Raw genomic sequence first — 26862 nt, 5'->3', positions numbered from 1 at the left:
CAGTGGCAGGGCTTCCACAGCCGCCTGCTCTCTCTCTTGCTGCAGTCTGGTAGGTAGGGATGCAGCCAGGAGAGGAGAGGGACGTGTGGGCACCTTCCTTTCATCACCACATACAGCCACAGGGCAAGCCCTGCCTCCTGATTTGGGAGCACAAGATGCCCCTTGTAAGGTTCTCTCTGGTTGCTTCCTCCAGGCAGAGGTCATCGGATGCTTCCTCAGTCTCCACCAAGGAGCTGTTGTCTCCCTGTTGCACATTTCCAGGTGGAGGTGTGGGGTTCCTCCTGGGGGTGTCGGGTGCCACAGCACCCCATTGCTGACAGGAAGGTGTTGGTGCTCCTCTAAGGAACACTGTGACAGGGCCAGTTCATCCCGTCCTGCTGGGGAGCCCAGGAAGGCAGCAAAGTCCATCCACCGGCTTGGTGCAGCGCAGGGCAGGCTGCACGCTTCCAATGGCCTCTTGCAGAGCGGGGAGCCTGCTGCTGAGTCCCTTTTAGCTTGTGCCAGAGAGCACAGAGCATCCCTGCTTCTCCCTGTGCTCGGAGCAGCTCAGGTGGTTGTTACACTGCTCACCAGCCACTTTCCTTCCCTTTGCTCCCCTGCCCTTTGTGTGGTGCAGCATTACTGAGCCTGCAGAGGTGGCTGGAGCAGCAGGTACCTGTCTCGGGGAGGCTCAGTGTAGGGGTTTGAAAGCATCCTGAGACCTGGGGCCATCAGAGCTTAACAGAAGAGGTGAAGGGATCGGAAGGTACCCATGTTCTGGTTGGGTTTTGTAGCATTAAACTGGGGCCCTGGGTTCCTTGTGACTGGTTCCAGGGTGGTGCATGAGCTCTGTAGTGCTTTGCAGGACTGGCTTTGATGTGAGAGATGCTGCTCTGGCAGCACCAAGGGGCTGATGGCCCTTTGAAGCCCTGGATGGGACAGGACAGGTAGTAGGGGGATAGCTCCAGGTCTCCTATGGAGAGGTTGTGGCCTCAGATGCTGCTTTCTGGGGGCTCTGAGCCAGGCAGCCTGTTACAGACGTGTGGCTAAAGGGTGATGTGCAGCTGAGCAGGGCTCCCACTGCAGAGGGAAGAAAACGGCTTTCCCAACTCCTCCAGCCCTCTGGGAGGGATGGGAACCCCTCTTTGACTGCTCCATCCCTGCCTTTCCTCCTTTTCCTCAGTCACCTTCACATACCCCCTTGTCCTCAGCATCCCGCTGTGTGTCACCACACACAACTGGCTGTTGTGGAGCGGGTGAAGATGCACAGACCTCGCTGCATGGACCTGGAGCTGAAGCACAGGTTGGTGCCTGCTCTGTGCAGTCACTCCAAGCCTGTGTGGAGAGCAAGCCCGAGGGCACTGGGCCTGGTGCTGATGGGGAAGCCAAGCTCTTGATCAGAGAGCACCTTGTGATGGAAGGGTGATGTGTGGAGGTGTCTCCCAGCTCCGCTGCCTCGCTCGCTGGTGAAGCACCCCAGGACGAGCCAGTCGAACAGGAGGGGCTGGTCCTTTGCCTCTGCTCTTGATGCGAGTCTGATTCCTCAGTGACCTGCCAAGGATGTGCTCAGAGCCCCTGGCCCCAGGGCTGGAGCCTCTTACACCATAGCAATAACCTCGAGTCTCAGCATCTCACACGTGGGGTCAGTGTGGAATCAATGCGAGCCTTGCCAAAGCTGAGACCTGGAGCTGAGACCAGGGCTGCAGCCACGTTCCCTGCTCCTGGCATTCCCAAAGCCGCGTTCAGTGCCATTCCCCACCTCCTCCTTTGCTCCTCATGCTTGAACCAGAGCTGGGTTCCAATGGAGACTCCTCGAGCAGCAGCAGATGGGCTTGGAGCAGGATGGGGGCTGCTGGGGAGGAGGGCAGCGCTTCACCCATGTCCTGGCTCGGCAGCCGTCCCGCTTGCACCAGTGGAGATGGCAGGAATGGCATCCCACGGGAAAGCCCAGAGCCGAGGTACCACAGAGCGTTTGGGCTGGGTGGGTTCTTCCCGTCGCTGTGACTGGGGGGAGTGTGCTGCTTCCTCTGGTGCGGGAGGAGCGTGAGGAGCATCCTCTCCGTGCAGCCCCCCTGCACAAGCCACGTCAAAGCTTCCCTCACCCCCCTCTGCCCGTGGCTGTGGGGCAGAGCTCTGGCCTTGTGCTTGCTCTCCAGTCGTTCCCTCCTCCTCTGTTCTGCTCCCTGCTGGGCGCTGGAGCCCTCTGTCAATATTGAAACTGCTTCTGTGCTTTCAGCATCCTGAGGGGGGAATAAACTCGTTTCTGTGATGTCTCCAAGTGCTTCCAAGACTCTTCCTCCTCCCAGCACTCAGCCAGGAGCAGGGTTGGGTTCCCCCTTTCCCCTTCCTCTCCTGCCCCAAGGAGTGGGTTTGGGGACAGGAGGGGCCCAGTGCAGGAGCATCTCGTGGAGCCACCGTGGTTGGGTGGGAGGAGCAGGGGCTCTGCTCTGGCCCCTCTGTTCCGTTCGGTTCCCTGCCAGCACCAGAGCAGGAGCCGGGCGGGATGTGCAGCTCCAGCCCCGTGTTCCCTGCTCCCAGCAGGGTGCCCCTGCCTGGCCTGGGGGCACTGCGCTGATCGCTGCTGCTGCAGCCGCGTTTCAGTTCCATCCCATGGCCAGAAGCCGAGGCCGTGCGGGGTGGGAAGAGCGGCCGGGAACGGGGCTGTGGATAAGGCTCAGGGATGGGATGGAACAGAGCAGCCGTGTCACAGCCACCGCCGGGATCCGATCCCGCTCAGCCCCCCCCTCCACCCGAGCCACGCTGCGGGTTCCATGGGAGCAGCCGGCACAGGCACACTCGGCACCCGGTTGTGCCCGGGGCCTGGGACATGAGATCCTGCTCCTCAGTCCCTCTGCTACGGCCCAGCCTGGGAGGACACTGCTGGGAGCCAGGGAGGAGGCCGGGAAGGGGGATCCATCCCAGTGTGCTGCAGGGAACCAGATCAGTGTGAGCCTTGTGCCCTCCACGTGCGATGGTGCAGCGTGACCAGCCCCCCGCTGCTGTGGGCTGGGGCTGCTTTAGCACAGGGAGCGGGGCTGGGGGTACCCATGGGATAGGAGATGTGGGGCTGGGGGTACCCATGGGATAGGAGATGTGGGGCTGGGGGTATCCATGGGATAGGAGATGTGGGGCTGGGGGTACCCATGGGATAGGAGATGTGGGGCTGGGGGTATCCATGGGATAGGAGATGTGGGGCTGGGGGTACCCATGGGATAGGAGATGTGGGGCTGGGGGTATCCATGGGATAGGAGATGTGGGGCTGGGGGTACCCATGGGATAGGAGATGTGGGGCTGGGGGTATCCATGGGATAGGAGATGTGGGGCTGGGGGTACCCATGGGATAGGAGATGTGGGGCTGGGGGTATCCATGGGATAGGAGATGTGGGGCTGGGGGTACCCATGGGATAGGAGATGTGGGGCTGGGGGTATCCATGGGATAGGAGATGTGGGGCTGGGGGTACCCATGGGCCAGCCCAGTGCAGCCCCTTTCATCCTAGTGCAGCCCAGTTTAGCCCATTCCAGCCCAATTTAGCCCATTCCAGCCCAGTGCAGCCCAGTTTAGCCCATTCCAGCCCAGTTCAGCCCAGTTTAGCCCATTTCAGCCCAGTGCAGCCCAGTTTAGCCCATTCCAGCCCAGTTCAGCCCAGTTTAGCTCATTCCAGCTCAGTGCAGCCCAGTTTAGCCCATTCCAGCCCAGTTTAGCCCATTCCAGCCCACTGCAGCCCATTTCATCCCATTCCAGCCCAGTGCAGCCCAGTGCACCATGGCGGGGGAGGGGGGGGGGGGGGGAGTTGGGGACCTGGCTCCTCTCACCCTGCCTGTGGGGGGGCTGCACTGGATCCCCCCATGGTCCATCCCCCCATCGCAGCTCGCTGTTGCAGAGCAGGATGTCCCCTCTCCCCCCCCGCGGCTCTCGGGGAGGTCGGACTGGTTGGACTGGTGCGGGGGGGCCGGATGCAGCACCCTCTGCCGGCGCTGCCGCCTGCACCCACTGTGGGTGCCGCTCAGTTCCGGGGGGGGAGCACCCCCGAGCGGGGCCGGAGACCGGAGGAGACCGGAGAGCAGCGGCGGCATCGTCCCAGTGCAGTGACACCGGTAACGTGCGTGTGTGTGCCCGAGCCCGCCGGTGCGGGGTGCGGGGTGCGGGAGGGCCGTGGGGCGGTGCTCCTGGAAGGGCCCACGGGTGCTGCGGGCACACTGGGACGGGGAAGGGGCTCATGGGGGGCACACAGGGATGTGGGGAGGGGGATCGGGGTGTCCTTGGCAGCGCAATGGGATGTGGTGGGGTGGGATTGGGGCGTCTCTTGGTGGACGGGGACACGGGGGTGCTCCGTGGGAGACGCGGGCTGTGGGGGGAAGGCCCCGGGAGGGGTCCGGGGGGTCTCTGCGTGTCCCTGTACAGACACGGCAGTCCTGCCCCCCGCGGCTGGGGGAGGCGCACCCATGGGGCTGGGGACCCACAGGGCTCAGTAAAGGCACCCGTGGGGCTGGGACAGGACCCTCTGTAGGGCTGCGGCCGCTGGTGTCCAAGCCCCACGGTGACCGTGGGTGCTTGGAGGGTCCCCAGGGTGCCGTTGGGCTGGGGGGGGGAGGCAGGACTGATCCTGCCCCAGTGCTGCTGCAATATCCTGCCCTCACTGGGCAGCGCTTCCCCAGCGCTGGGGACAGGAAGGGCAGCAGGGGGGTGATGCACGGCCCCCCCCGCACCCTGGGAGCTGTCGGGAGCTGAGTCCGGTCTCAGCCCGGTTCGGCCCCAGCCCCCTTTACCCCTTGTGGCGCCCGAGGGGACCCGTGGGAAAGCAGCAGGGCCGGAGCAAACACCCTTGGCAAACACGGGCAGATCCTGGCACGGGGCCTGGCAGCAGGAGCAGCTCCCTGAGCTTTCCCATGGGATTGCTCCTGCTCCTGGCACCCCGCTGGGGGTGTTGGGGGGCACTGTGAGCGTGCGCATGCCAGGCCCTCCCCATCTCTCTGCAGAGGCTCAGGATGGTTCCCACCCCAAGGCATCCCCAAGGTCTCTCTCCAGATGTTGGCATCACTGGTGCAGGCCAAGTGCACTGAGTGCCCCGTACCCCAGCACCCCCCGAGGCCAGCACCCCGGGGTACCCCCATCCCCACCATGGAGCTGGGTGCTGAGGTGCTGCTGGACCTGAGCTTCCTAACAGAGGAGGAGCAGTGCGCCATCGCCGAGGTGCTGCGGCGGGACTGGGCGCTGCGCCAGCGCGAGGAGGGGCGCATCAGGTGAGGGGGGGCTCCCTGCCTGTGGCACCCTTGGGGACACCATGAACCCCCAGGAGCAGCCAGGCTGGGGGGGGGAGCACCCACTGATCCTGTCAGGTGATGCTGTTGGGGGCACCAACCATGGACCAGGCCTGGGGGCTCCATCAGGTGATGGGGATGGTGGGGATGGGGATGGAGGGGATGGGGATGGTGGGGATGGGGATGGGGATGGGGATGGTGGGGATGGGGATGGGGATGGGGATGGGGATGGTGGGGATGGGGATGGTGGGGATGGGGATGGTGGGGATGGGGATGGTGGGGATGGGGATGGGGATGGGGATGGTATGGGATGGGGATGGGAATGGTGGGGATGGGGATGGGAATGGTGGGGATGGGGATGGTGGGGATGGGGATGGTGGGGATGGGAATGGTGGGGATGGGGATGGTGGGGATGGGGATGGTGGGGATGGGGATGGGGATGGCAGGGATGGGGATGGTGGGGATGGGGATGGGGATGGTGGGGAAGGGGATGGCGGGGATGGGGATGGCGGGGATGGGGATGGCAGGGATGAGGATGGGGATGGTGGGGATGGGGATGGCGGGGATGGGGATGGGGATGGCAGGGATGGGGATGGTGGGGATGGGGATGGTGGGGATGGGGATGGGGATGGGGATGGCAGGGATGGGGATGGTGGGGATGGGGATGGGGATGGTGGGGATGGGGATGGCGGGGATGGGGATGGTGGGGATGGGGATGGGGATGGGGATGGTAGGGATGGGGATGGTGGGGATGGGGATGGCGGGGATGGGGATGGTGGGGATGGGGATGGGGATGGTGGGGATGGGGATGGTGGGGATGGGGATGGGGATGGCAGGGATGGGGATGGTGGGGATGGGGGATGGGGATGGGGATGGTGGGGATGGGGATGGTGGGGGTGGGGACGGCGGGGATGGGGAGAAGGGGGATGGGGATGGTGGGGATGGGGATGGTGGGGATGGGGATGGGGATGGCAGGGATGGGGATGGTGGGGATGGGGATGGGGATGGTGGGGATGGGGATGGCGGGGATGGGGATGGTGGGGATGGGGATGGGGATGGGGATGGCAGGGATGGGGATGGTGGGGATGGGGATGGCGGGGATGGGGGATGGTGGGGATGGGGATGGCGGGGATGGGGATGGGGATGGCGGGGATGGGGATGGGGATGGCGGGGATGGGGATGGGGATGGTGGGGATGGGGATGGGGATGGTGGGGATGGGGATGGCGGGGATGGGGATGGTGGGGATGGGGATGGTGGGGATGGGGATGGTGGGGATGGGGATGGCGGGGATGGGGATGGTGGGGATGGGGATGGTGGGGATGGGGATGGTGGGGATGGGGTCCATGGCAGCAGTGGGGGGGGCCAACGCTGTCTCTGCCAGCAGTGAGCTCCGCAGGTCAGTGTCAGACCTGGCCCAGTTGTGGACCCTCACTGGGGACTGGTTCTGTGATGCCCGTGCCCAGCGCCACCGGCACCATCACCTGGGCTCCGACCTCGTCCGTGCCTCCATCCGGCGCAGGAGGAGGCCCCAAGGTCAGTGATGGATGGGGTGGGGTGGGATGAGATAGGGTGGGGTGGGATGGTATGGGGTGGGATGGGATGGGATGGGATGGGATGGGGTGGGATGGGTTGAGATGAGATAGTGTGGGATGGGATGGGGTGGGGTGGGACGGGATGGGATGGGATGAGATAGGGTGGGATGGGATGGCATGGTGGTGGGATGGGATCAGATGGGATGGGATGGGATGAGACAGTGTGGGATGGGAATAGATAGGGTGGGATGGGATGGCATCAGGTGGGATGGGATGAGACAGGGTGGGATGGGATGGGGTGGGATGGGATGGAATGGGGGTGGGATGTGATGGGATGGGATGGAATGGGATGGGATGGGATGGGATGAGATGAGATGAGATGAGATAGGGTGGGATGTGATGGGATGGGGGTGGGATGTGATGGGGTGGGGTGGGGTGGGACGGGACAGGATGGGGGAACACTGGGGCCGTGTCCACCCCTCTGAGGTCCCCACTGTCACCTGGAGCAGGGGAGCTGGAGCATGGCCCCAGCCTGGAGGCCATTGCCGAGCCGCTGGTGGAGGAGAAGGAGGATGATGATGGGGGGGGGGAGCCGGAGGAGAGGTGAGAGTGGGAGCTCCTATGGGTACCCTGGGGGGGCTGGAGGTGGGAGCAGAGCCCACGGCTCTGGTGTCTGCCGCTGTCCCGGTGTCTGTCTGTCCCCCACGTGAGGGGGGTGCCTGTGGCCCTGCTGGCCCCTACCAATGGATGTGGGATGGGGGGGAGCTCTTTACCCTCATTCCTTAACGAGAGAAGCTGACGGTGGCCTTTCCAAACAGGCCCCTTACAGAGGTGCAGGCAGAGGCAGCAGCAGCAGCGCCCCAGGTTGGTGGCTGGGGGGCAGGGGGTACCTGATGCCCTGGTGATGGGCTCGGTCAGTGCCTGGGTCACCCTGACTCCATAGCCCTGGGGCTGCAGCATCCCCCAGGAGGGTGCTGCCGCTGGGGAGCCCCATGGGATGTCCCCCACGGGATGTCCTCAGGGCCCCGGAGGGGAGCAAGGTGGGCAGAGGTGTGCCCATGGTCACCACGTCTGTGCCTCCCGCAGCCCGGCCCCGCAGCCCCAGCTCCGGAGGGGACCCCTGGGTCACCGCAGCAGGAGCCAGGTACCTGTGATGGGGGCACCAGTGCTGGGCTCGGGGGGGTTGGAGCTCCTCAGCGCTGCTCAGCAGCCCCCTACCCCTCCCAGCCCCACATCATCTCTTCACTTCCCTCCTGCCAAAAGAGGGGACCCGGTCTCCTGTCCATGGGGGAGCCCTGGCCCACTCCACTCCCTTGCAGGTGCCACAGTCAATGGGAGACCCTTGGGCACATCCAGCACAGAGGAAGATGAGGAGGAGCCCCAGTCTGCACGCTATGGCCTTGATGCTGGGGAGGTGGGATGGCGGGACCTGGGGAGGGTGTCTATGGGGCTATATAGGTCTCTATGGGGCTGAGGAGGCTGTCCCTGGGGGCAAGGTCAGCAGTGCACTGAGTGCTGGGTGCCCTCAGGAGCCCACACTGGGGATGGGCTGCAGGGGGGCTCACCCCTCTTGCCTTCACATTGGCAGGGGCCGGGGACCCCCCCGATGGTGTCCCCACAGAACGGGCACGCGCCCCGAAGCAGCCTCCTGAGCACCAGCTCCTCCGTGTCCAGCCTGAGCTCATCCACGGTATGGGGCTGGAGGGGGGTGTCGGTATGGGTATGGGTATGGGCATGAGTACAGGTATGTGCATGTGTATATGTATGTGTATGTACATGTGTATGTGTATGTGCATGTGCACGTGCATGTGTATGTGTATGTGCATGTGCACGTGCATGTGTATGTGCATGTGTATGTGCATGTGCATGTGCACGTGTATGTGCATGTGTATGTGCATGTGTATGTGCATGTGCATGTGCACGTGTATGTGTATGTGTATGTGCATGTGTATGTACATGTGCATGTGTATGTACATGTGTATGCATGTGTACATGTGTATGTATGTGTGCACTTGTATGTACATGCGTATGTGTATGTGCATGTATATGTGTACGTACATGTGCATGTGTATGTACATGTGTATGTGTATGTACATGTGTATGTGTATGCACATGTGTGTGCATGTGTGTATGCACGTGTGTATGTACGTGTGTATGTACATGTGTATGTGTATGTTCATGTGTATGTACATGTGTATGTGTATGCACATGTGTATGCCCATGTGCATGTGTATGTGTATGTGCATGTGTATGTTTATGTGTATGCCCATGTGCATGTGCCTGTGTATGGGTCTGGGGGGTCCCCTCTCCATCCCTGTCCCGCTGTCCCCCGCAGCTCAGCAGCAGCCTGGTGAGCCTGTACAGCGAGGCCGAGCTGGGCCGGGTGCCGGTGCGGGGCTGGGTCCAGTTCTCCCTCCGCTACGACCCGGGCAGGCGGGAGCTGCAGGTCCATGTGCTGCGCTGCCGGGAGCTGGCCGAGGCCAAGAAGCAGCGGTCGGACCCGTGAGTGCTGCGGCAGCCCCGGCAGGGATGCCCCGGGGGTCCCTGCTGCATCCTCACCTCGCCCCTCGGCTCCAGGTACATCAAGACGTACCTGCTGCCGGACAAGTCCAACCGCAGCAAGCGCAAGACCACGGTGCGCAAGAGGAGCCTGGACCCCATCTTCAATGAGACCCTCAAGGTTTGGGGTGTCCCTGGTTCGAGGGGGGTTCGTGGCTGCGGGGGGGTGACCTCACCCTGCCTGTGTGCCCCTGCACCAGTACAAGCTGGAGAAGAGGGACCTGCGGGGCCGGACCCTGAACCTCTCGGTGTGGCACCACGACAGCCTGGGCAGGAACCTCTTCCTGGGAGAGGTGGAAATCGCTTTGGGCACCTGGGACTGGGACAACACCGGCCCCGAGTGGTTCAGCCTCCAGCCACGGGTGAGCCCCCAGACCCACAGCCCCACAGCCCCATCATCAGCACCCCATAACAGCCCCATCCTCCCCAGATGCCCGTCTCCTTGGACGGCCTTGCCAGCCGGGGCAGCCTCAACTTGGCACTGAAGTTCATCCCTGCCGGCTTGGAAGGTGAGAGGTGCCCATGGGTGCTCGGGGCAGTTGGGGCCGGAGGGGGGTCCCTGACCCCTCTCTCCCACAGGCGTGGGGCTGCCACCCACAGGGGAGCTGCACATCTGGGTGAAGGATGCTCAGAGCCTCGTCCCCCTGCAGAGCGGCACCGTGGATGCCTTTGTGCAGTGGTAAGGGGATGAAGGCACCCTTGGGGGGCACCCATAGGTGCTGGGTGGGGGGTGTCCCTCACCCTGCTGTCACTCCAGCTACGTGCTGCCAGATGACTCCAAGGCGAGCCGGCAGAAGACGCGGGTGGTGAAGCGGAGCCTCAACCCGCTCTTTAACCACACCATGGTGTACGACGGCTTCCAAGCCAAGGACCTGGCCGAGGCGTGCGCTGAGTTCACCCTTTGGCACCATGAAGCCTTTGCCAAGCGGCAGCTTGGTGGCATCCGGCTCAGCCTGGGCACCGGTGAGCAGGGCACAGCTCTGGGTGCCCGCCGTGCAGTGACAGGGGCTGACACGGGGATCTCTCCATAGGGAGCAGCTATGGGCTACCCGTGGGCTGGATGGACTCCACAGCGGAGGAGCGGGGAGTGTGGGGCCGCCTGCTGCAGCAGCCCGGGCAATGGGTCGAAGCTCTCCTACCCCTCCGGACCAACCTTGTCCCCAGGGCATAGCCTCCAGCCCCACGGCGGGGGCAGAGCTGAGCCCAGAGCATCCCTGCAGGGCTGGGCTCTGTGCCCCGTCAGCAGCAATGAAGCGGCACCGGAGGGCTCATCTGGTGGCTCCTTATTGCAGTGCGCACCGGGCCCTCACTGCCCCCTCCAGTGTGGGGCTGGAGACACCCCCTCCGCGCCCCACTGCTGCCGCTGGGGGGCTGTCCCCTCCATCACTGCCCCTGTGTGTCCCCCGGAACGGTGCTGAGCACCGGGAGAGGCGGTGCCCTGCGCTGAGCTGCCCCGTTCCCTGTGGGGAGAACCCGCACGGGGCTGCCCCGTTCCCTCCCGGGTTGCTCCCTACCGGGGCCGCTTCGCACCGGGAGGCTCCGTCCCTTCCATCGGGCTCCGCTTCCCCACGGCCGGGCTCGGGTCCGGCCTCACCGCATCCTGCGCCCCAACGGCACCGGTTGCGAAACAGGAGCGAGGGGAAGGGGAAGCGGTGGCAGCCGGGGCACGTCCCAGCTGCTCGGCGGGTGAAGGGCCGGGCACTGCAACCCCCGGGCACGGTGCGGGCCGGGAAGGGTCCCAGGGCACGGGGGAAGGCAGGAGCTGGACCCGGGGCTGTGACCCGTGGTCCTGAAGGGAAGGGCTCGGTCCGTGGTGGCGTGCAGGGGGCACATGCAGAGGAGGCACCCTCCAATGTCCCCAGGGCAGGTACAGGTTTGGCACCCACTGCTCGGGCTCTGGGGGTGACAATGGGTGACAAGGACACGGACACCAGGAACAGGAGGAAAATCCTTTATTGGGTCACTGTCCCCTCTGTGCCAGAGTCCCGCTGCTGCCAGCCGTGGCCCTACGCCCTCTGATGCCCCCGAGGCTTGGTCTTAGGGCTGGATGGGGCCCCTGTGCCTGGCTGCACCCCTCTACCAGCAAGCCTGGAGCACCCACTGGGTGACAAGTCCCACCCTGGTGCCCCCCAGGGCAGAGCCAGTTGCATAGATGTGATGTGGAGCCCTGTGGGCCCTGTGCCCGCGGACAGGGACGGTCCTGCAGCAGGCAGGGATGCAGGCAGCAGGCAGGGATGCAGGCAGCGATGCACCGGCCTCTTCTCTGCCTGCCCCATGGAGGACGAGGGCAGCCTCAGATCCTGGTGCAGCGGACAAAGAGCAGGCAGCAGAAAGGGCCCGGGTGGATGTGCCCGGGGGGGGGGGGGGGGTGCAGGGCGAGGGTCCAGCCTTTTGCAGCCCCCCCATGGAGCAGGATGCAGGGGGGTGCCCAAGTGCAGTGGCAAAGCCATGGGGAAGGGCTGGTCCTGCACCGATGAGGAGGGATGGGGGCACTTACTGAACCCCCCCCCCAGCTACACCCCCGGACATGAGACAGACGCCACCTCACAGAGTTTAATTGGGGCAGCCCCAGCTACAGGTGTCACCCCACAGCACACAGCACGCCCCCCCCCAGACAGCACACAGACAAGGGGGACCCCCCAAACACCCCACAGCAAGACAGAGGCACAGCAAAAGCACACAGCAAGACCCCTCTGGGGGAGCCCCATGGCTGAGGGGAGGCAACGGGGCAGGGGATGCCCAGGGTGGGGAGGGGACACGGCTGTGTCAAGGGGCTGGGCCTTGGCTCCATCCAGGTGCTCCAACCCGGGGGGACAAGGGGGGGACCCCCTTTTCCTGCCTGCACTAACAACTCCCAGGAAAACAGCAAACGAGTTGGGGAACACCCCCCATGCACACCAGGAGAGGGCCCGCGACGCCCCCTGGCTTCCCCCCAGGTAGGGGTGAGGGAAGGATGAAGCTCTGCGGGTGCAGGTCCCCATCACCACCAGCACCCAGGACCTACTGGTTGTCCTCTCTGGCAGCGTGCAAGGAAAGAGAGATGGGGCACGGCCCCCCCCCCGTTAGACACAGTGAGCCCCACGGCACAGGGGTGGGCCCCCCACCTTGGCTCAGCCGGGGTCCCCGCGCTCCCTATGGGGCTCAGAGGCAGGATGTGGCCAGGCAGCAACAAACTGAGGACACCATGGAGGGGACAGGCAAGGGGGGATGGAGCCCCTCTACCCCCAAAATCCCCCCCCAACACAAGGGGGATGGGCACAAACAGCCACAGGAGACACCACTGAGGACACGGCCACAGAGACCCCCCCAGCTGACCCCCACTTTGGGCCATGTGGGACCCCCCATCCATCCCTGGGGGCCTTACAGTGTTTGGTAGGTGCTGTCCTTCGACTTGATGAACTTGATGATGAAGAAGACCACAGCCTGCATGCTGAGCACCAGCACGATGCCACCGATGAAGCTGGCCGTGTCGAAGCCAGGAGGGTGGAACTCGGGGCTGCCTGTCAATGGGGCGCTGGTGCTGGTGGTCCCTAATGGACATCAGGGATGGGGGGGTTATGGGAGCTGTTGGCATCCATGAGTAGCCACGCTCCCGCCAAGGAGAGGGGATTCAGGGTCCACATGGGCCCCCGTGGCTCCATGGGGAGGGAGGGTTGGATGTCCCCAGCAGCACATGGGTGCAGGGACAGGCTCAGCCCTTCCCATGCTGGAGCAGCGCATGGGAGAGGAGCCAGCAGCAAAAGGAGCCCGATGGGATCAATAATTCAGAGGGCTCCGGGCTCCGGTTACCGGCTGTAATGAGCCCAGTGCTCTCCAGTTCCCATTTCCTGGAAGAGGCTCCTGCTCCATGCCCAGCCCCAGCTCCAGACATGTCTCTTGCAGCGGGGAGGGCCGCAGGGCTGGTCCCTGGTGGGCTGCAGGGTGTGACCCCCCCGGCCCCATCCTGCCATCGCTGCAGCACTGCTTAGGGCAGAGGGGGGTGTGGGACAGCGCTGTGACACGGGGCCAGTGCTGGTAGCGTGAAGCTCCATGGGTGCCGCTCCAAGGGTGGCTCTGCTCACACATGGAGGGAAGCAGCTTGTCCCACCCCACTGTGCCCAGGGACACCCGAACCCCCCAGCCCCACTCACTCGGTGCATGTGTCGTTGGTGGCTCCTTGCCGTGGGACCGTGGAGGCTCTTCAGTGGGGGACCTCAGCACTGCCCGAGGATGGAGCAGAGGGAAAGGGATGTCAGGGGGTACCGCTACATCCCATTGCCTTGTGCCGGGGGGAGATCTCAGCCCCACGGGGGGGGTGCTGCTGGGTCTGGGGGTGCTGCTGGGGTTACCTCGGCACTGGGTGCTGGTGTTGTAGAGCACACAGGTTTCCCTCGCAGCCGCCCCTCTCTGCATGCAGCTCCCCTTCTCTGTGGGAAGAGGAGCAGGGTTTTCCTAAGGAGCCCCCCAGTGAGGGTTTGGGATGGGGAGAGCTCATTCCCAGGGGTGGGCACCCGTCTGGGGGTCACCTCCCATAGGGGAAAGCCCCACAGAACGGCTTTGTAAACAGCTCTTTTCCCCCATCTCCATCACTTGGTGCTGCTCCACCAGCATCTCCATGGAGGGTTCCCAGAGTTGCCCCGAGCCCAGCACAGCCACTGGGTCCCCTGCTCCCACCAGGATGGGTCAGAGGAGATGCACATTGACCATGGGAAGCAGCCCAGTAGCGGGGGCTGGGGGAGCCCCTCAGTGCCCAGCCCCAGCCCAAGCCCCTCACCTGGCTCCTCGGGGGTCCCACAGCGCACCCAGACGCAGCCGGTGCTGTTGTGTGAGCTGGGGCTGCCCGTGCAGGTCTCACAGAGCTCCAGCTCGCTGCACCCTCCTGCCAAGGCCAGGGGAAGGGGTGAGGCAGAGCCAGCACCCGTCCCCCCTCAGCTGGGATAGGGCTGGACCCTCTGCTCCGTGAAGGAAGACTCCTTAGGATGCAGCAGGAGGGATGAGGACGCCTCTCGCAGCACCAACCCCATTAAACTCATCCCAGGATGAAGGTGCATCTGGAGCACCTCTATAGAGGGAGTACCATGCACCCCACAGCACCCACGGCCACGTAGGGCTCGCCCCATCACCCCGGCCATGGTCACTTGGGTGCTCTGAGGTGCCCTGCCTTGAGCTCATCATTAATTTACAGGGCTCTCACAGGGAGGCTGCAGTGGGGAGCTGGGCCCGGGCCCTGCCTGCACCTCGCTGCATCCCACGCCTGCGCTGAGATCCATCCCCACCCTGGACACGATCCCCCCTGCCCAGCACTCGCACCCCGTCCCAAGGGGTCTTTTGCCACGCAGGAACCACCCCAACCTTGTTCTTGCTCCCCCCCCATCCCCTCCATGCAGTGAGCTTCCCACCGCACCACTCCTTTGGGGTGCACAGGTCCGGCCCCCCCCTCATGCCCACTGATAGAAGCCGTTGCCTTCTCCCGAAGCAAAGGGGGTCACTGGTGGCATAAGGCACGGAGCAGGATGCTGTGGACACAATGCACCGTGGGGGGCACAGCGCGGGTGTCCCCCCCCCATCATTGCCGGGAGCCAATGGGGAAGTGGGGCTTTGTTCACGAGGGTTTCAGGCAGGTTTGGGATTGAAGTTATTTTTACCGCGGCAGGCGCAGGAGCAGACGCTGGAGCCCAACGCCGGCAGCTCCCGCTCCTGCCCTCAGGTGTGCGGAGGGAGCAGAACGAAACGGGGGCAGCCGGGGACAGCCCCGGCCCTTGGGGGGCGGGAGGACGGAGCGGGGGTCAAAGACAATTCCCACCCGGAGTTACCCGCACCCGGGGCAGGAGGGCGCCGGCTCCCAACCTGACCCCCCCGGACCCCGCTTGTCCCGCAGTGGGGGGAACCCCCAAGCCCTGTGGGGGTTCCGGTCCCCCCGAGTTCCCTCTCCCCAAACCCGGAACCAACCGCTGGAAAGGGGCTCCCCATCGCGGATGCGGGGAGGTCCCGCGGGGGTGAGGAGCGAGGGGAGCAAAGAAGACCCCCCCAAAAGTTCATCTGTCCCAAAGCTCCCAACTCCTCCCGCTCACCCCCCCCCCCCCCCCGGCCCGGCCGTACCTGCGCGGGAGGGCGCTGGGCGCTGCGCCCATAGCAGCGCGCACAGCAGCGCGCAGCGCAACGGCGAGGCCATGGCCCGGCGCGGCTCAGCCCGGGCCCGGCGGGAGGTGTCGGGTGCGGAGCGCAGCGAGAGCGGAGCGGAGCCGCGGGCAGATGCGCGCCCGCGGGAGGCGGCCCCGCGGGGGGGGGAGCGCGGGGAGAGGCGGCCCCGTCCCGCCTGGTCCCGCCCCGCTCCGCCCCGGGAGGCCCGGGCACGGCGAGGGGGGCTCCGGCGGTGCCTGCCCCGTTATCCCCCCTTATCCCCCATTATCCCCCGTTATCCTCCCATCACCGTCCCACCGTGTGCGCGCTGCAGTGACGGGGGGGAAGCCCCTGTCCCGGGGGGGCTGCACCCTCGACACGCAGTGCATACACTGCACTGGATGCACTGCACACACTGCTCACTGTGTGTGCACTGCCCTCACCGCACGTGGGGTGCGCCGTAAGACACACTGCACACTGCCTGTGCACTGCACTGTGCTCACTGCACTCACTGCTTGCCCTGCACGCTGCCTGTGCACTGCACTGTGCTCACTGCACTCACTGCTTGCCCTGCACACTGCCTGTGCACTACGCTGTGCTCACTGCACTCACTGCATTCCCTGCACACTGCCTGTGCACTACGCTGTGCTCACTGCACTCACTGCATTCCCTGCACACTGCCTGTGCACTGCACTGTGCTCACTGCACTCACTGCTTGCCCTGCACACTGCCTGTGCACTGCACTGTGCTCACTGCACTCACTGCTTGCCCTGCACACTGCCTGTGCACTACACTGCACTCACTGCATTCCCTGCACACTGCCTGTGCACTGCACTGTGCTCACTGCACTCACTGCTTGCCCTGCACGCTGCCTGTGCACTGCACTGTGCTCACTGCACTCACTGCATTCCCTGCACACTGCCTGTGCACTACGCTGTGCTCACTGCACTCACTGCATTCCCTGCACACTGCCTGTGCACTACGCTGTGCTCACTGCACTCACTGCATTCCCTGCACACTGCCTGTGCACTGCACTGTGCTCACTGCACTCACTGCATTCCCTGCACACTGCCTGTGCACTGCACACCCTGCGCACTGCACTCACTGCTTGCCCTGCACCCTGCCTGTGCACTGCACACCCTGGGCACTGCACGCACTGCCTGCAGGCTGCACTCAGCGCAGTGACCGAGCACTGCACTCACCGCTCCATCTCTCTCCGTGCCCGGGGCACCGCGACCCCCCCAGGGGGTGCCTCCGCCGCTCCCCCCCGGGGCGCGGACACCGAGCTGCGGGTGGGAACCGGCCGCCTTCAGCACCGCGAACAGCTCCCGCCGGGCCGGCCCGAGCCGAGCCCCGTCCCTCTCCGGAGGCTCCCGACCCCCGCGGGGCCCCGCCCCGCTCCCATCCCGCTTTGGCAGCGGGGCCGGGATAGCCCCCCCCCTCCCCCCCCCGGGATGCTCAGCTCCGGGCTTCGAGGAACTGAAGAGGGGGGACGCGTCCCGGCACTGTCCCGGGGGTGAGGACGCCTCTTCCCCTCCTCCCCCTCCTCGCTGCCAGCCGCCTTCCCGAACCAACCCCCCCCAGCCCTTCCCGCTTCTCCCGTCCTTGAATGATTTATCCCCTCATGGGAAAGCCGTGGCGGAAGAGGGGGGGGGGCGGTGGTGGTGATGCTGAACCTCCTTTTGTGCTGGGGCGGGGGAACCCCCGTTTCTCCCCGGGCCGCCCCCTTCATACCCCATGGAACCCCCAAACCTCTGCAGCGCGGGGGGAGGCACAAGGGACGGCCCCTCCTCTGCATGGGGGGTGCGGGGGGCCCCGGGTGGGGGACAAGGGTGGACGTAGGAGGGACGCGGGGGCGGCGGGGGGCCGGGGGGGCTCTGTTTTTATGAATGAGCTGCTCCAGCCCCGATGCGATTACTATGCGGCGCGCCTCACAGGGCGCTGATTGGCTCCGGCGCGTCATTGACGTCACAGAAGGAGAATGGGGAGGGGGGGGGGCGGTGAGTCAACCCTCTCCCCCTCCCCATCACCCCCAATTCGCCCCCCCCCGGCGGGGCTCGGTCACTATAAATCGGCAGCGCCCATGGCAGCGGCGCCCGGCGCCGGGCTGAGCATCCCGGCAGGTGAGTGACCGGCACCGGGATGTGGGGGGCACCGGGATGGGGAGAGCACCTTGATGTGTCCTGGGAGGGAGTAAAGGGGGATTCCACCTGTTGGAGGGCTGATGGTGGTGCTGGGATGGGGCCGATCCCATTCACCTGCTGCTCGGGTTTCCATCAGTTGGGTCCCGAAGCCCCGGGGATGGGCAGTGGAGGGATGTAGGTGCTGTGTTTATCCACCTAAACCGTGCAGTGCCCAAGCCCCTGCAGGCAGAGCGCTAGGGGGTAGGGGGATGTGTTGTGCCCCCCCCCCCCTTTATTCATATATTGGTTTTATTTGCTTGCAAATGAATTAAAACCAACCAAACGCCCCCTCCAGGAGCAAACATCTCTCAACACACAGCGCTCTGCCCCCTTGCTGGGCACAACTGGGGGGGGGCACCCTGGGTCTGGTGTCCCCCCAGAAGTTGGAACTAGGTGAGCTTTAAGTGGGTGGCTCTATGAAAAACCCTGCCTGGATGTGGGGTGACAACATGGGGACCCCATGGGCCCTGGTGTGGGTGGTGGGCACTGAGGGCTGCCCTTGTTCTCCAGCAGCATGATGGGGGAAAAGCCCCCCAACTCCAGCGACAGCCATCAAAGCTGGTCGGCAGCCAGGAACAGCAGCAGCAGCTCCTTGGACTTGGAGTCGGTGGTGCAGCCCCTTGCCTTGAACCCATGGGATGTCGTCCTCTGCATCTCCGGGACCATCATCTCCTGCGAGAACGCCGTTGTGGTGGTGGTGATCTTCTACAGCCTGGCTTTCCGGGCTCCCATGTTCCTCCTCATTGGCAGCTTGGCCACAGCAGACCTTCTGGCTGGGTTGGGCTTGATCCTGCACTTTGCCTTTGTCTACTTCATCCCATCGGAGGTGATCAGCCTGCTCACCATGGGGCTCCTGGTCACCTCCTTCATTGCCAGCGTCAGCAGCTTGCTGGCCATCACCATCGACCGCTACCTGTCCCTCTACAATGCCCTGACCTACTACTCAGAGAGGACAGTGACCAGGACTTACCTCATGTTGATCCTCACCTGGGGAGCCTCCATTTGCTACGGGCTCCTGCCCATCATGGGCTGGAACTGCCTGAAGGAGCCCTCTGCCTGCAGCATCGTCAAGCCCTTGACGAAGAACCACCTCATCATCCTCTCAGTCTCCTTCTTCATGGTGTTTGCGGTGATGCTGCAGCTCTACATGCAGATCTGTAGGCTCATCCGCCACCATGCCCACCAGATTGCCCTCCAGAGACACTTCCTGGCCACTTCCCACTATGTCACCACCCGGAAGGGCATCGCCACCTTGGCCATCATCCTGGGCACTTTTGCCTCGTGCTGGCTGCCCTTTGCCATCTACTGCCTGCTGGGGGATCACAGCTACCCGGCCCTCTACACCTACGCCACCCTCCTCCCCGCCACCTACAACTCCATGATCAACCCCATCATCTACGCCTTCAGGAACCAGGAGATCCAGAGAGTGCTGTGGGCCGTGTGCTGCGGGTGCTTGTCCTCCACCCTGCCCTTCCGCTCCTGCTCCCCCAGTGACGTCTGACGCAGCCCGGCCCCGTCAGCCCCCTTCTCATCCCCTTGGAATCAGGCAGCTCTTCCCATCCCCGTCCTTTTGGGCTTCTCCTCTTCTATTTCCCCACTTTTGGAGTTGACAAGAAGAAAAGGATATTTTCTAGCTGTGATATGTATATGGGGTGGGGGAATCCTCATAGTTTCTTTACATCTACTGATGATGCTTTATTTTTCTAAGGGGGGACGTTCTTTCACCTCTTGTTTTACAGCCTCGTTCTTTACATCAGAGAACGAATCTGTTTTGTACATTAGGGACACGCACTCGCAGGAGGGGGTCTCAAACCCACCCCTTCTCCCATCCATCCGCTCATTTATTAGCTTTAATTAGCATCCAATGTGACTCTAGCACCTCCCTCCTGCCAGCTCAGCGCTGGGGGCTGCTGCCCTCTAGTGCTCGCTGCCTTTGGGTCCCCCCTCGCAGCGCTCCCCTGCCAATGCCTTTGCACTGGGGCTGCATTCGTACATGGGGGTGATGGGGACCCTGCGGCGGGTGCTCACAGTGGGGGGGGGGGGGGATGCTTCTTGTTTACAGCCATTGGGGAAGGGGGGAATAAAAGCGGTTTGTGATACGAGGAGCTGCGGCTGGTGATGGGATGGGGGTGTCATGGGGGTTGGGGTCCTATGTTGTCACCCCACATCCAGGAAGTCTTCTCATAGAGCCATAGGTTTGGGATGAAGGGACCTTGAAGGTTTCCTGCAGCCCCTTCAGGCACTGGAGCTGCTCTAAGGTCTCCCCTTCAGGAGCCTTCTCTTCTCCAGGCTGCCCCAGCCCAGCTCTCTCAGCCTGGCTCCAGAGCAGGGATGCTCCAGCCCTCGCAGTGGCTCCGTGGCTCCAGCAGCTCCACGTCCCCCTTGTTTTCCTCGCTCCTGGTTCAGAAATCCCAAGCGACAGCACTTCCCCCTCCCATCACATCCTGTTAGCAGCAGCCGGCCCCTGGGGAGCCTTCCCCATCCTCATCCTCATGGCACCCAGCAGGCAGAGGGGCCGCAGCTGGCCTGGGGCTGTTAGTGCTGCCTCCATCACACCCCAGCCCTGCTCCTGGTGCAGGCTCTGCCCAGTACCCCATGGCTTATGCTGCAGGAGACAGAGCTCAGATGAGATGTGAGATTCCCATTGCTGCTCCCATGCCACAAGGTTAACGATGGCAAAGCTAATTAGGGCAGCTCAGCCTCTCTGTGCCCCATGCCCCTGGCCACCCCATCAGGAAGCAGAACTGAGTGCTGTGATGGGGTTATGGCAGCAAAGCATCGAGATGGGGGGATGGGGCTGGGCTCAGCACTGGGAACAGGAAATTTGGGAGTCCCATAGTCCCCACTGAGATTGAGTCCAGGAGAAAGAGGCAAAGCCCAGGGGTTGAAGCCCCCCATGTCCTGGCCCATCCATCCATCCATGAACCCATCCATCCCCCATCCCTCTCTCTGCAGTGAGAGGTGCTGTGATTGATTCCCAGCCCTGCTTTAGTCACAGGCAGTTGGTGCCTGCCACCTCCCTTGAGCACTGGGTGACACCGGTGCTGGGGGTGAAGGCAGGTCCATGCAGGGCTGCTGGTGGGATGGGACGGGGTGGGTGGTGGGATGGGCTCCCCAGACTCACCTGGGGGACAGTCCAGCATCAAAAGCCCCCCCAGATCCCAGCCCCGTGTCACATCAGATCGAGGGGCCAGGCCCCTCATACCCATCCGCTTGGCTCCCTGCTGCCAACAGCCATTGTGGGGCACGTCCTGGCTGGAGAATGCATCCTTCAGCTCCTACCTGTGTCCAGATCCCTCCTGCCAGCACAGATGAGGAAAGCCGAGTCTGGATGAGGCCGGGACCCTGCCACAGTGCTGGGTGCTCTCCTGTTACAGCAGTGAATCCAGAGCCATTCCCAGCTGCTCCAGGCCTTTGGGGAATGCAGCAGGGCCAACAGCCCACAGCAGGGCCCAGCCTGCTCTGCTCTTGGGTGGAGAAAGATGCTGAAAGGCATCACCCAGCTGTGAGACACATCTGGCAGCCCTGCCCAGCACATGCTGTAAGCCATAGGAGCCTCCTGCCTCCAAGCTGGGGGCTCTGGGCAGCCCTTGTCCCCTTGGTCACAGCTCTTTGCCCCCCTGTCAGGAGCAGCGATGTGGGGCAGAGTTAAGCCCCATGGCCAGGCTGGGAATGCTGGGCTGGGAGCTCTGGTTCTGGGTTCCATTGAAATGAGCAACCTCAGCCCTGGCTTTGGGGGATTTGGTTTCCTTGGAAGCGGGAGCAGGCAGGAAATGAAGGGAAGGCGGCCCCGCTCCGGCGGGCTTTACCAAATGCCGAAGGCAGCGGGAGGCATTTCCTGGTGCGGGCTCTGGAGCATCATTCCCGGCCCCCAGCAGAGCTCCAGGAGGCATCACCGCTGCTCCGGGTGGGAAGCGGGTCAGCGCCCTGCAGCAGCACGGGATGGAGAAGGTGCCGCAAGCTCAGGGGTGCGGGGCTCCAAGGACGGGCACGGCGCTGGCACCGCGCTGGGGCAGGAGATGCTGGTGGGGAGCGTGCTCTGCCCGGCTGCGGGCCCCTTCCCGTGCTGGCTGCCTGAAGCCGTCTCCATGCAATCGCTGGCCTTTGCGGAGCCGCTGCCCTGCCAGCCTGCAGCAGCTCGAGCTCCAAATCCATAATTCCTCTGGCACCCCGTGGTTATTTGTGAGCTGCTGTGAGCAGATGGAAGAGCTCTAGATAAAGCCATCCGCAGCACGGGAGCCGGCTGCCTTCCCCACACAGCCGCGTAGGCACGGGCAAAGGCAGGGAGGAGGGAAGGGAAGGGAAGGGAAAGGAAGGGAAGGGAAGGGAAGGGGGGAGGCAGAAAGAGCGAGAAGGAGTCAGCCATTGCTGCCGGGCTGAGCTCCATCCCCGCACGCCCACACGCGGGGCGCGCGGTGACACCGGGCTGGAAACGCTGATGCGAGCTGGCAGCGCTGCGCTCCCGCGGGGCCCCCGTCAGCGGGGCAAGGACGCGCAGCGCACCCGGGCCAGGCTGGCACCGCCGCGGCGGAGAGCACGGAACGGGGCTGCGGCCGAGCCCTGGGCCAGAACAAGGCCCGGGCCCCAAGGTGCAGCAGAGCTGAGGCTCCCCCGGCTGCAGCAGCTCCTCCACAGGGATGTGCCGGGCTCAGAACTCATCGCAGAGCATCCCTGCTGGGCTCCTGGTCCCTGCGCCAAGCTGAACCCAGGGAGCAGCAGCAGCAGCAGGAGAGAGCTCTCCCCATCAGCTGGGGGCAGATGGGCTGCTAAGGAAGGTGGATCTGGGACTGGGATTTACCTTTTAGGGGAATAAACCAGCACAACGCTCCCCAATCCCCCCCAGTCTCAAAGGCCGGTACCCCAAAAGCACTGATTTAGCCCTGGCCACAACCATGAAGGCAACGGAGCCAGGGTGCCGGCTGCTGCCCCAGTTCCAGATGGATCCAAGAGCCGCAATACGCAGCACCACGGAGCATGGAAGCCCAAGAGATGCCTCCTTCCCCTGCCCTCGGTGCCCCAGCATGACTAAAGGGCTTGCTTGTTCAGAAGCTGGCAAGGCCAATTAATCTAATGAGGTTTTGCAGCCAGGGACTATTGTCAGCCAAGAAAGGCAGAGCACTGCAGAGCGAGCGCATGGGTGGCTCCTGGAAGCCAAGGGAATTTGGCAGAGCAGAGCTCTGCACAGGCAGGGATGAAGAGCAGCAGGGATGGAGCCTTTTGTTGCTCTGCACCAACTGGCAAAGCAAACCCAAGCCCAGACGTGGCACCTGAACACAGGGCCCCGAGCCATCGCTGCTGCGGCTGGGGCCAGGCAGCTTCACTGCAAAGGGACCCTGGGAGGCTGAAAGGGAAGCAGGAAAGCAGCAACAGCAGCTCCCTCCCACCCCAGCTGCAGTGGCCAGAGCCCAGGCTCATCCCTATGACAGGGAGCACCCCCGGGAACCTGGACCTCCTGCCTTGGCACCGCTGGTCACTGCGGGCAGCACTAAGTACCCCCAGCCATAATCCTCCATCCACCTTGGCACGGTGCTGGAAGAGGCTCCAGCAGGGATGGTGTTTGCAGAACAGCTCTGGGACCTGCTGGTGCCTCCATCCCTGTGTCCCCGCACCTGTGGTCAGGAAGCAGGCTGGGTGCTTGATGGAGCACTGATTGCAGCCGGGCTGCCCAAGGGAGGCCATGGAGCTGCTGCGAGGGCTGGAGCAGCTCTGCTCTGGAGCCAGGCTGAGAGAGCTGGGCTGGGGCAGCCTGGAGAAGAGAAGGCTCCTGAAGGGGAGACCTTAGAGCAGCTCCAGTGCCTGAAGGGGCTGCAGGGAAGCTGGAGAGGGGCTTGGGACAGGGCCTGTCCAACGTGCTCTTGTGGAAGGTGTTCCTGGATGAGCTTCAAGGTCCCTTCCAACCCAAACCAGGCTGGGATTCTATGGAATTGCAGCAGCCCCTCAGTCCAGGATCTGCCCCTATCCACATGCCCAAGAGCACGGCAGGGTCCTCACTGTGTGCCCGCAGTAACACACCAGGCACTGGCTGGATCGAAAGGTTTTATCAATTTTATAGTTTTTAAAAAAGGATCAAAAATTCTTTGTTTTTTTTACATGTACATTACAAAAATCTGCAATTGGGAATCTTCATCCAGGGGTTTCTGAGCTGATTATGGACACCAAAGAAGCAGGAAAAGCCTGGCTTACCCAGCGACCAACAGGGAGAAGCACAGCGCAGGGGAAGCCAGGAGGCAGTGAGGATACAGATATGGACACAGGCTGGGCTCTGCTCCCGCAGCAGCTTTCAGCTGCATCTGTGCACATGAGGCAGCAGAGCCCAGGCATCAGTGTTTGTCTGCAGGGGTAGGAAAACCCAACAGTTCTGCTCAGGAGATTGGTTTCTCTGAGCAGAGCTTAGGGTTGAAACTCCTCTGGTGTGATGTGAGGAACCCCCTGCACCCTGAGAGCATCCCTCACCGCATCCGACCCCCAGCCTGGCTGCGTCCTCCGAGGGCACTTCCCATCTCTTCTCCTGCCTTAGCTTCTGCTCAGCAGTCAACCCCTAAGATACAAGTGGAATCATTAACTCTTATAAATATATTTATATCATGTAGGAAAATAAGGCACTTGAAGAGGGTTACAGCTCTATGTCTAAGTCTATGTCATTCTAACCGGGAAGGAAAAAAGGGTTAGTTTCTGAAATGAATTAAAATGAATGTTAATACAGGAATAAACACATTGGATCCACTTCCCACTTCAAGGCTTTGTTTCAAAAGCAAGAGGAGAAAGCACACCCTCCCCTCCCCAGATCCAACAGGAATGAAAGCTGGCCTCTGCCCCCCACCAAGCCCTGCCAGGCAGCTCCGGCAAGGCCAGGTAATTCCCAAAGAGGCACCTTCAGTAAGTTCCTGGCTTGAATGATAATGGTGACCACCACATCCCTTCCCTGAACCAACATTCCCTGCTTCCTGGGCCGTGTGGGACCTCCAGGAGCCCCTTTCCTGGCTCTGCTCTGGTGCGTGGAGCCTGATAAGGAGAGGAGAAGGCAGTGAAGGTCACCGGCTGCGGAGGAGGCTCCGCGGGATGAGGTTTTCCCTGGGAAGGGGGGTGGCGGGGGAAGAGGCTGCTGGGAGCAGCAGCCAAGCACTGCGGGCGAGGACACCGGGAGAATGTTTAACCAGGAGCATGGAGCCGGGAAGGGGAAGGCAGCAGCGGCCTGCCCCGACCTGCACACCCCGAGCAGCCAGGCCGGAGGGAACGGCTGCTCCGGCTCCGCATAGCCGTACGGATACAGGCTGGGATGACATGGGAACAGGGGGGTCCTCCTGGGGGGGAGGCAGAGAGCAGGGAGGGTCCCCACTGCCAGCTCTTGCTTTTGGCTTTGTGAAATGCTTGAGGCTTGCCTGCCACGGGCAAAGGAAGGAGGAAGTTCACATGGAATGACATGGATTGCAGGGGAGCCCAGCACAGCCCCTTGGTCAACATGGGGCAGCAGCCCTGCAGTTCCAGCACAGCTGCTGTGTCTTGCAAAGGTTGTTTTTGGCACTTCTCCTCTTCCCCTACTGCTTTCAGAACTATTCAGCTTACTTGGTGGCCCATTTTGCAATGCTCCTCAAAGGCAGCTGCTTTAAAGCAGTTGTTTCTCAGCGATCACCACATCGAGCTCCTTGTGCAATCAAAGGAGATTTAAAACCCAGCACCCAGCCTTCCCTACCTGTCCACAACCCAGCTGAGCTCCAGCAGGTCTGATTCTGCCAGTCTGAGAGCAGAGGGTGGTAACCAGCAGGCTTGCACGGACAAAGCAGTGTCCCTCCTGCTGCCAGGAGGGCCCTGCAAGCAAGAGAAGCAGGCAGAGAAGCCAACTCCCCGCTGGATCGCCCACACAGCAGCCTTGTGCAACAGGAACCGTGTCCCTACCACCCTGAGGCCCGGCCCTGCCTCACAGACCATCCATCTGGGGCATGGAGAGTATGGCACTTGCCTGGATTTCCCACGACAGGAATACTCACTCCCCCTATCTCCACAGGGATCAGGGCTCTAGTTAAGGCAATTTAAACTGAAGCCAGGTTTGGCACTGGCAAGTTCCTCGCTTCCCTGTGTGCTAATGCTGTCAGCCTGGGTTAGCTCAAAGGTCTGTTTTCCCCAGGAACCTGTCTCCGAGGGAAGCCAGAGGAGGATGCTTATGGAAAGAGCAGGGAAACAAGAGGCAGCGGTTCTCCTCTCACCCCCCCTCACCCAGCTTGCAGCAATCAGCACTTTGCATTGCCAAGTCTCTCTCACCAGCACCCGAGGGGTTTGTTCTCTCTTCCAGAACCTGGAACTGGTGCTGCTCACATGTTCCCAGCCCATGGGGATGCCTCGGAGTCTACGCCCTTTGCATCCTGCCTGGCTTGACAGGCACAAGCTCCTGCTTTAGCAGTCCCGTAAATCTCTGAGGGTCACACTGGATCCCAGCTTGATCCACACCCCAGAAAAGCCCATCCCCTGCTCTGGCAAAGACACGCACACAAGGCACCAGTAGGAACACAATGGCACAAACTGAAGGCATCAATCAAAGCCCAAGAAGGATTTGCAGCAAGCTGGCAGCCTCTGCCTGGGCCTGGCATTCCAGGTATGAGCAACACCATTAAACCAGAGGAGAAGGAACAGGCACAGGCTGGCAAAATACCTGATGGTAGGAAAGGCAAAGAGGCTGGAGGAACATGCAGCTGGTCCCACCCCACCACAGCTGGACCCGTGATCTCCAAAAGGCTTTGGAATTGCTTTCTGGCATGAACTCCACTGAAAGAGTCACGTTCAGATTACAATACACATCTGTGGCATCAGGGGTATTTGTTTCTACATTTCCAAGATAGGCTTATATGCTATGGAAGGGAATATAGACCAGGAACAAAACCTAGGTCAAGCCCACTGTTTTCTCCCCTTGCCAGTCCTGGATCTGTAGTGAGCAGCCTGGGAATTCACAGAGTTAGTGAGGAGGAGAAATGTCCTCTTAAAATTAGCTAATGAATTAGAATCACAAAATTGAAGGAAATGAAGTGGGTTAGGTCTGATGGGCAACTTAGCTCCCACACAAGATGTTTTTAGGCACAGAAATCCCCCTCCTTTGGAGTAAGGGAAGAGAAAGCCAAGGGAATACCAGCGTTTTCTGCTCCTCATGTCCCTGTGTACGTGGTCACCCCACTAGAAAGCACCTCTCCAAACTGCCTGCAGCATTGCCAAAGCTGGCCCAAGTGTCTGCTGCTCAGAGAACTCCTCTCCACACCATTACCCT

At 62.7% G+C, this 26862-nt stretch overlaps 3 protein-coding genes across 3 annotated transcripts; 2 read left to right on the top strand and 1 right to left on the bottom strand.

The window, feature by feature from the left end:
* Positions 1-4928: 4928 nt before the first annotated feature.
* On the top strand, positions 4929-10578 carry SYTL1 (synaptotagmin like 1). The gene is made up of 14 exons (XM_061357677.1): positions 4929-5220; positions 6624-6772; positions 7281-7374; positions 7590-7635; positions 7858-7910; positions 8035-8185; positions 8360-8461; positions 9107-9273; positions 9349-9451; positions 9531-9692; positions 9761-9839; positions 9910-10009; positions 10088-10293; positions 10362-10578. The coding sequence occupies exons 1-14, from the start codon at positions 5006-5008 to the stop codon at positions 10499-10501; spliced, it is 1767 nt and encodes a 588-aa protein (XP_061213661.1). The 5' UTR covers positions 4929-5005; the 3' UTR covers positions 10502-10578.
* Positions 10579-11755: 1177 nt separating this feature from the next.
* On the bottom strand, positions 11756-15595 carry CD164L2 (CD164 molecule like 2). The gene is made up of 6 exons (XM_061357676.1): positions 15409-15595; positions 14084-14188; positions 13659-13736; positions 13461-13529; positions 12695-12860; positions 11756-12346 (listed from the first exon to the last, which is right to left on the bottom strand). Exons 1-6 carry the CDS (start codon positions 15479-15481, stop codon positions 12331-12333), a joined length of 507 nt encoding a protein of 168 aa, XP_061213660.1. The 5' UTR covers positions 15482-15595; the 3' UTR covers positions 11756-12330.
* A 1658-nt stretch (positions 15596-17253) lies between these two features.
* GPR3 (G protein-coupled receptor 3) lies at positions 17254-19221 on the top strand. The gene is made up of 2 exons (XM_061357656.1): positions 17254-17552; positions 18126-19221. The coding sequence occupies exon 2, from the start codon at positions 18127-18129 to the stop codon at positions 19111-19113; it is 987 nt and encodes a 328-aa protein (XP_061213640.1). The 5' UTR covers positions 17254-17552; position 18126; the 3' UTR covers positions 19114-19221.
* Positions 19222-26862: the final 7641 nt, after the last annotated feature.

Source organism: Neopsephotus bourkii, unplaced genomic scaffold (genome assembly GCF_033783945.1).
Source record: "Neopsephotus bourkii isolate Nb327-2 ecotype Australia unplaced genomic scaffold, CSIRO-AGI_Nbou_v1 NB_909, whole genome shotgun sequence".
NCBI classification, from domain to species: domain Eukaryota; kingdom Metazoa; phylum Chordata; class Aves; order Psittaciformes; family Psittacidae; genus Neopsephotus; species Neopsephotus bourkii.
The sequence above is the reverse complement of the archived record's forward strand: the minus strand, read 5'-3'. Positions and strand labels throughout refer to the sequence as shown.

Bases quoted from the DNA above. Each gene is read 5' to 3' on its own strand.
- CD164L2 (XM_061357676.1), bottom strand. From the start codon at position 15,481: ATGGCCTCGCCGTTGCGCTGCGCGCTGCTGTGCGCGCTGCTATGGGCG. The intron at 14,189-15,408 runs GTACGGCCGGGC...TGGCCTTGGCAG, and splicing joins CCCAGCGCCCTCCCGCGCAG to GAGGGTGCAGCGAGCTGGAG. The intron at 13,737-14,083 runs GTGAGGGGCTTG...CTCTTCCCACAG, and splicing joins TGGGACCCCCGAGGAGCCAG to AGAAGGGGAGCTGCATGCAG.
- GPR3 (XM_061357656.1), top strand. From the start codon at position 18,127: ATGATGGGGGAAAAGCCCCCCAACTCCAGCGACAGCCATCAAAGCTGG.
- SYTL1 (XM_061357677.1), top strand. From the start codon at position 5,006: ATGTTGGCATCACTGGTGCAGGCCAAGTGCACTGAGTGCCCCGTACCC. The intron at 9,840-9,909 runs GTGAGAGGTGCC...TCTCTCCCACAG, and splicing joins CATCCCTGCCGGCTTGGAAG to GCGTGGGGCTGCCACCCACA. The intron at 10,010-10,087 runs GTAAGGGGATGA...CTGTCACTCCAG, and splicing joins GTGGATGCCTTTGTGCAGTG to CTACGTGCTGCCAGATGACT.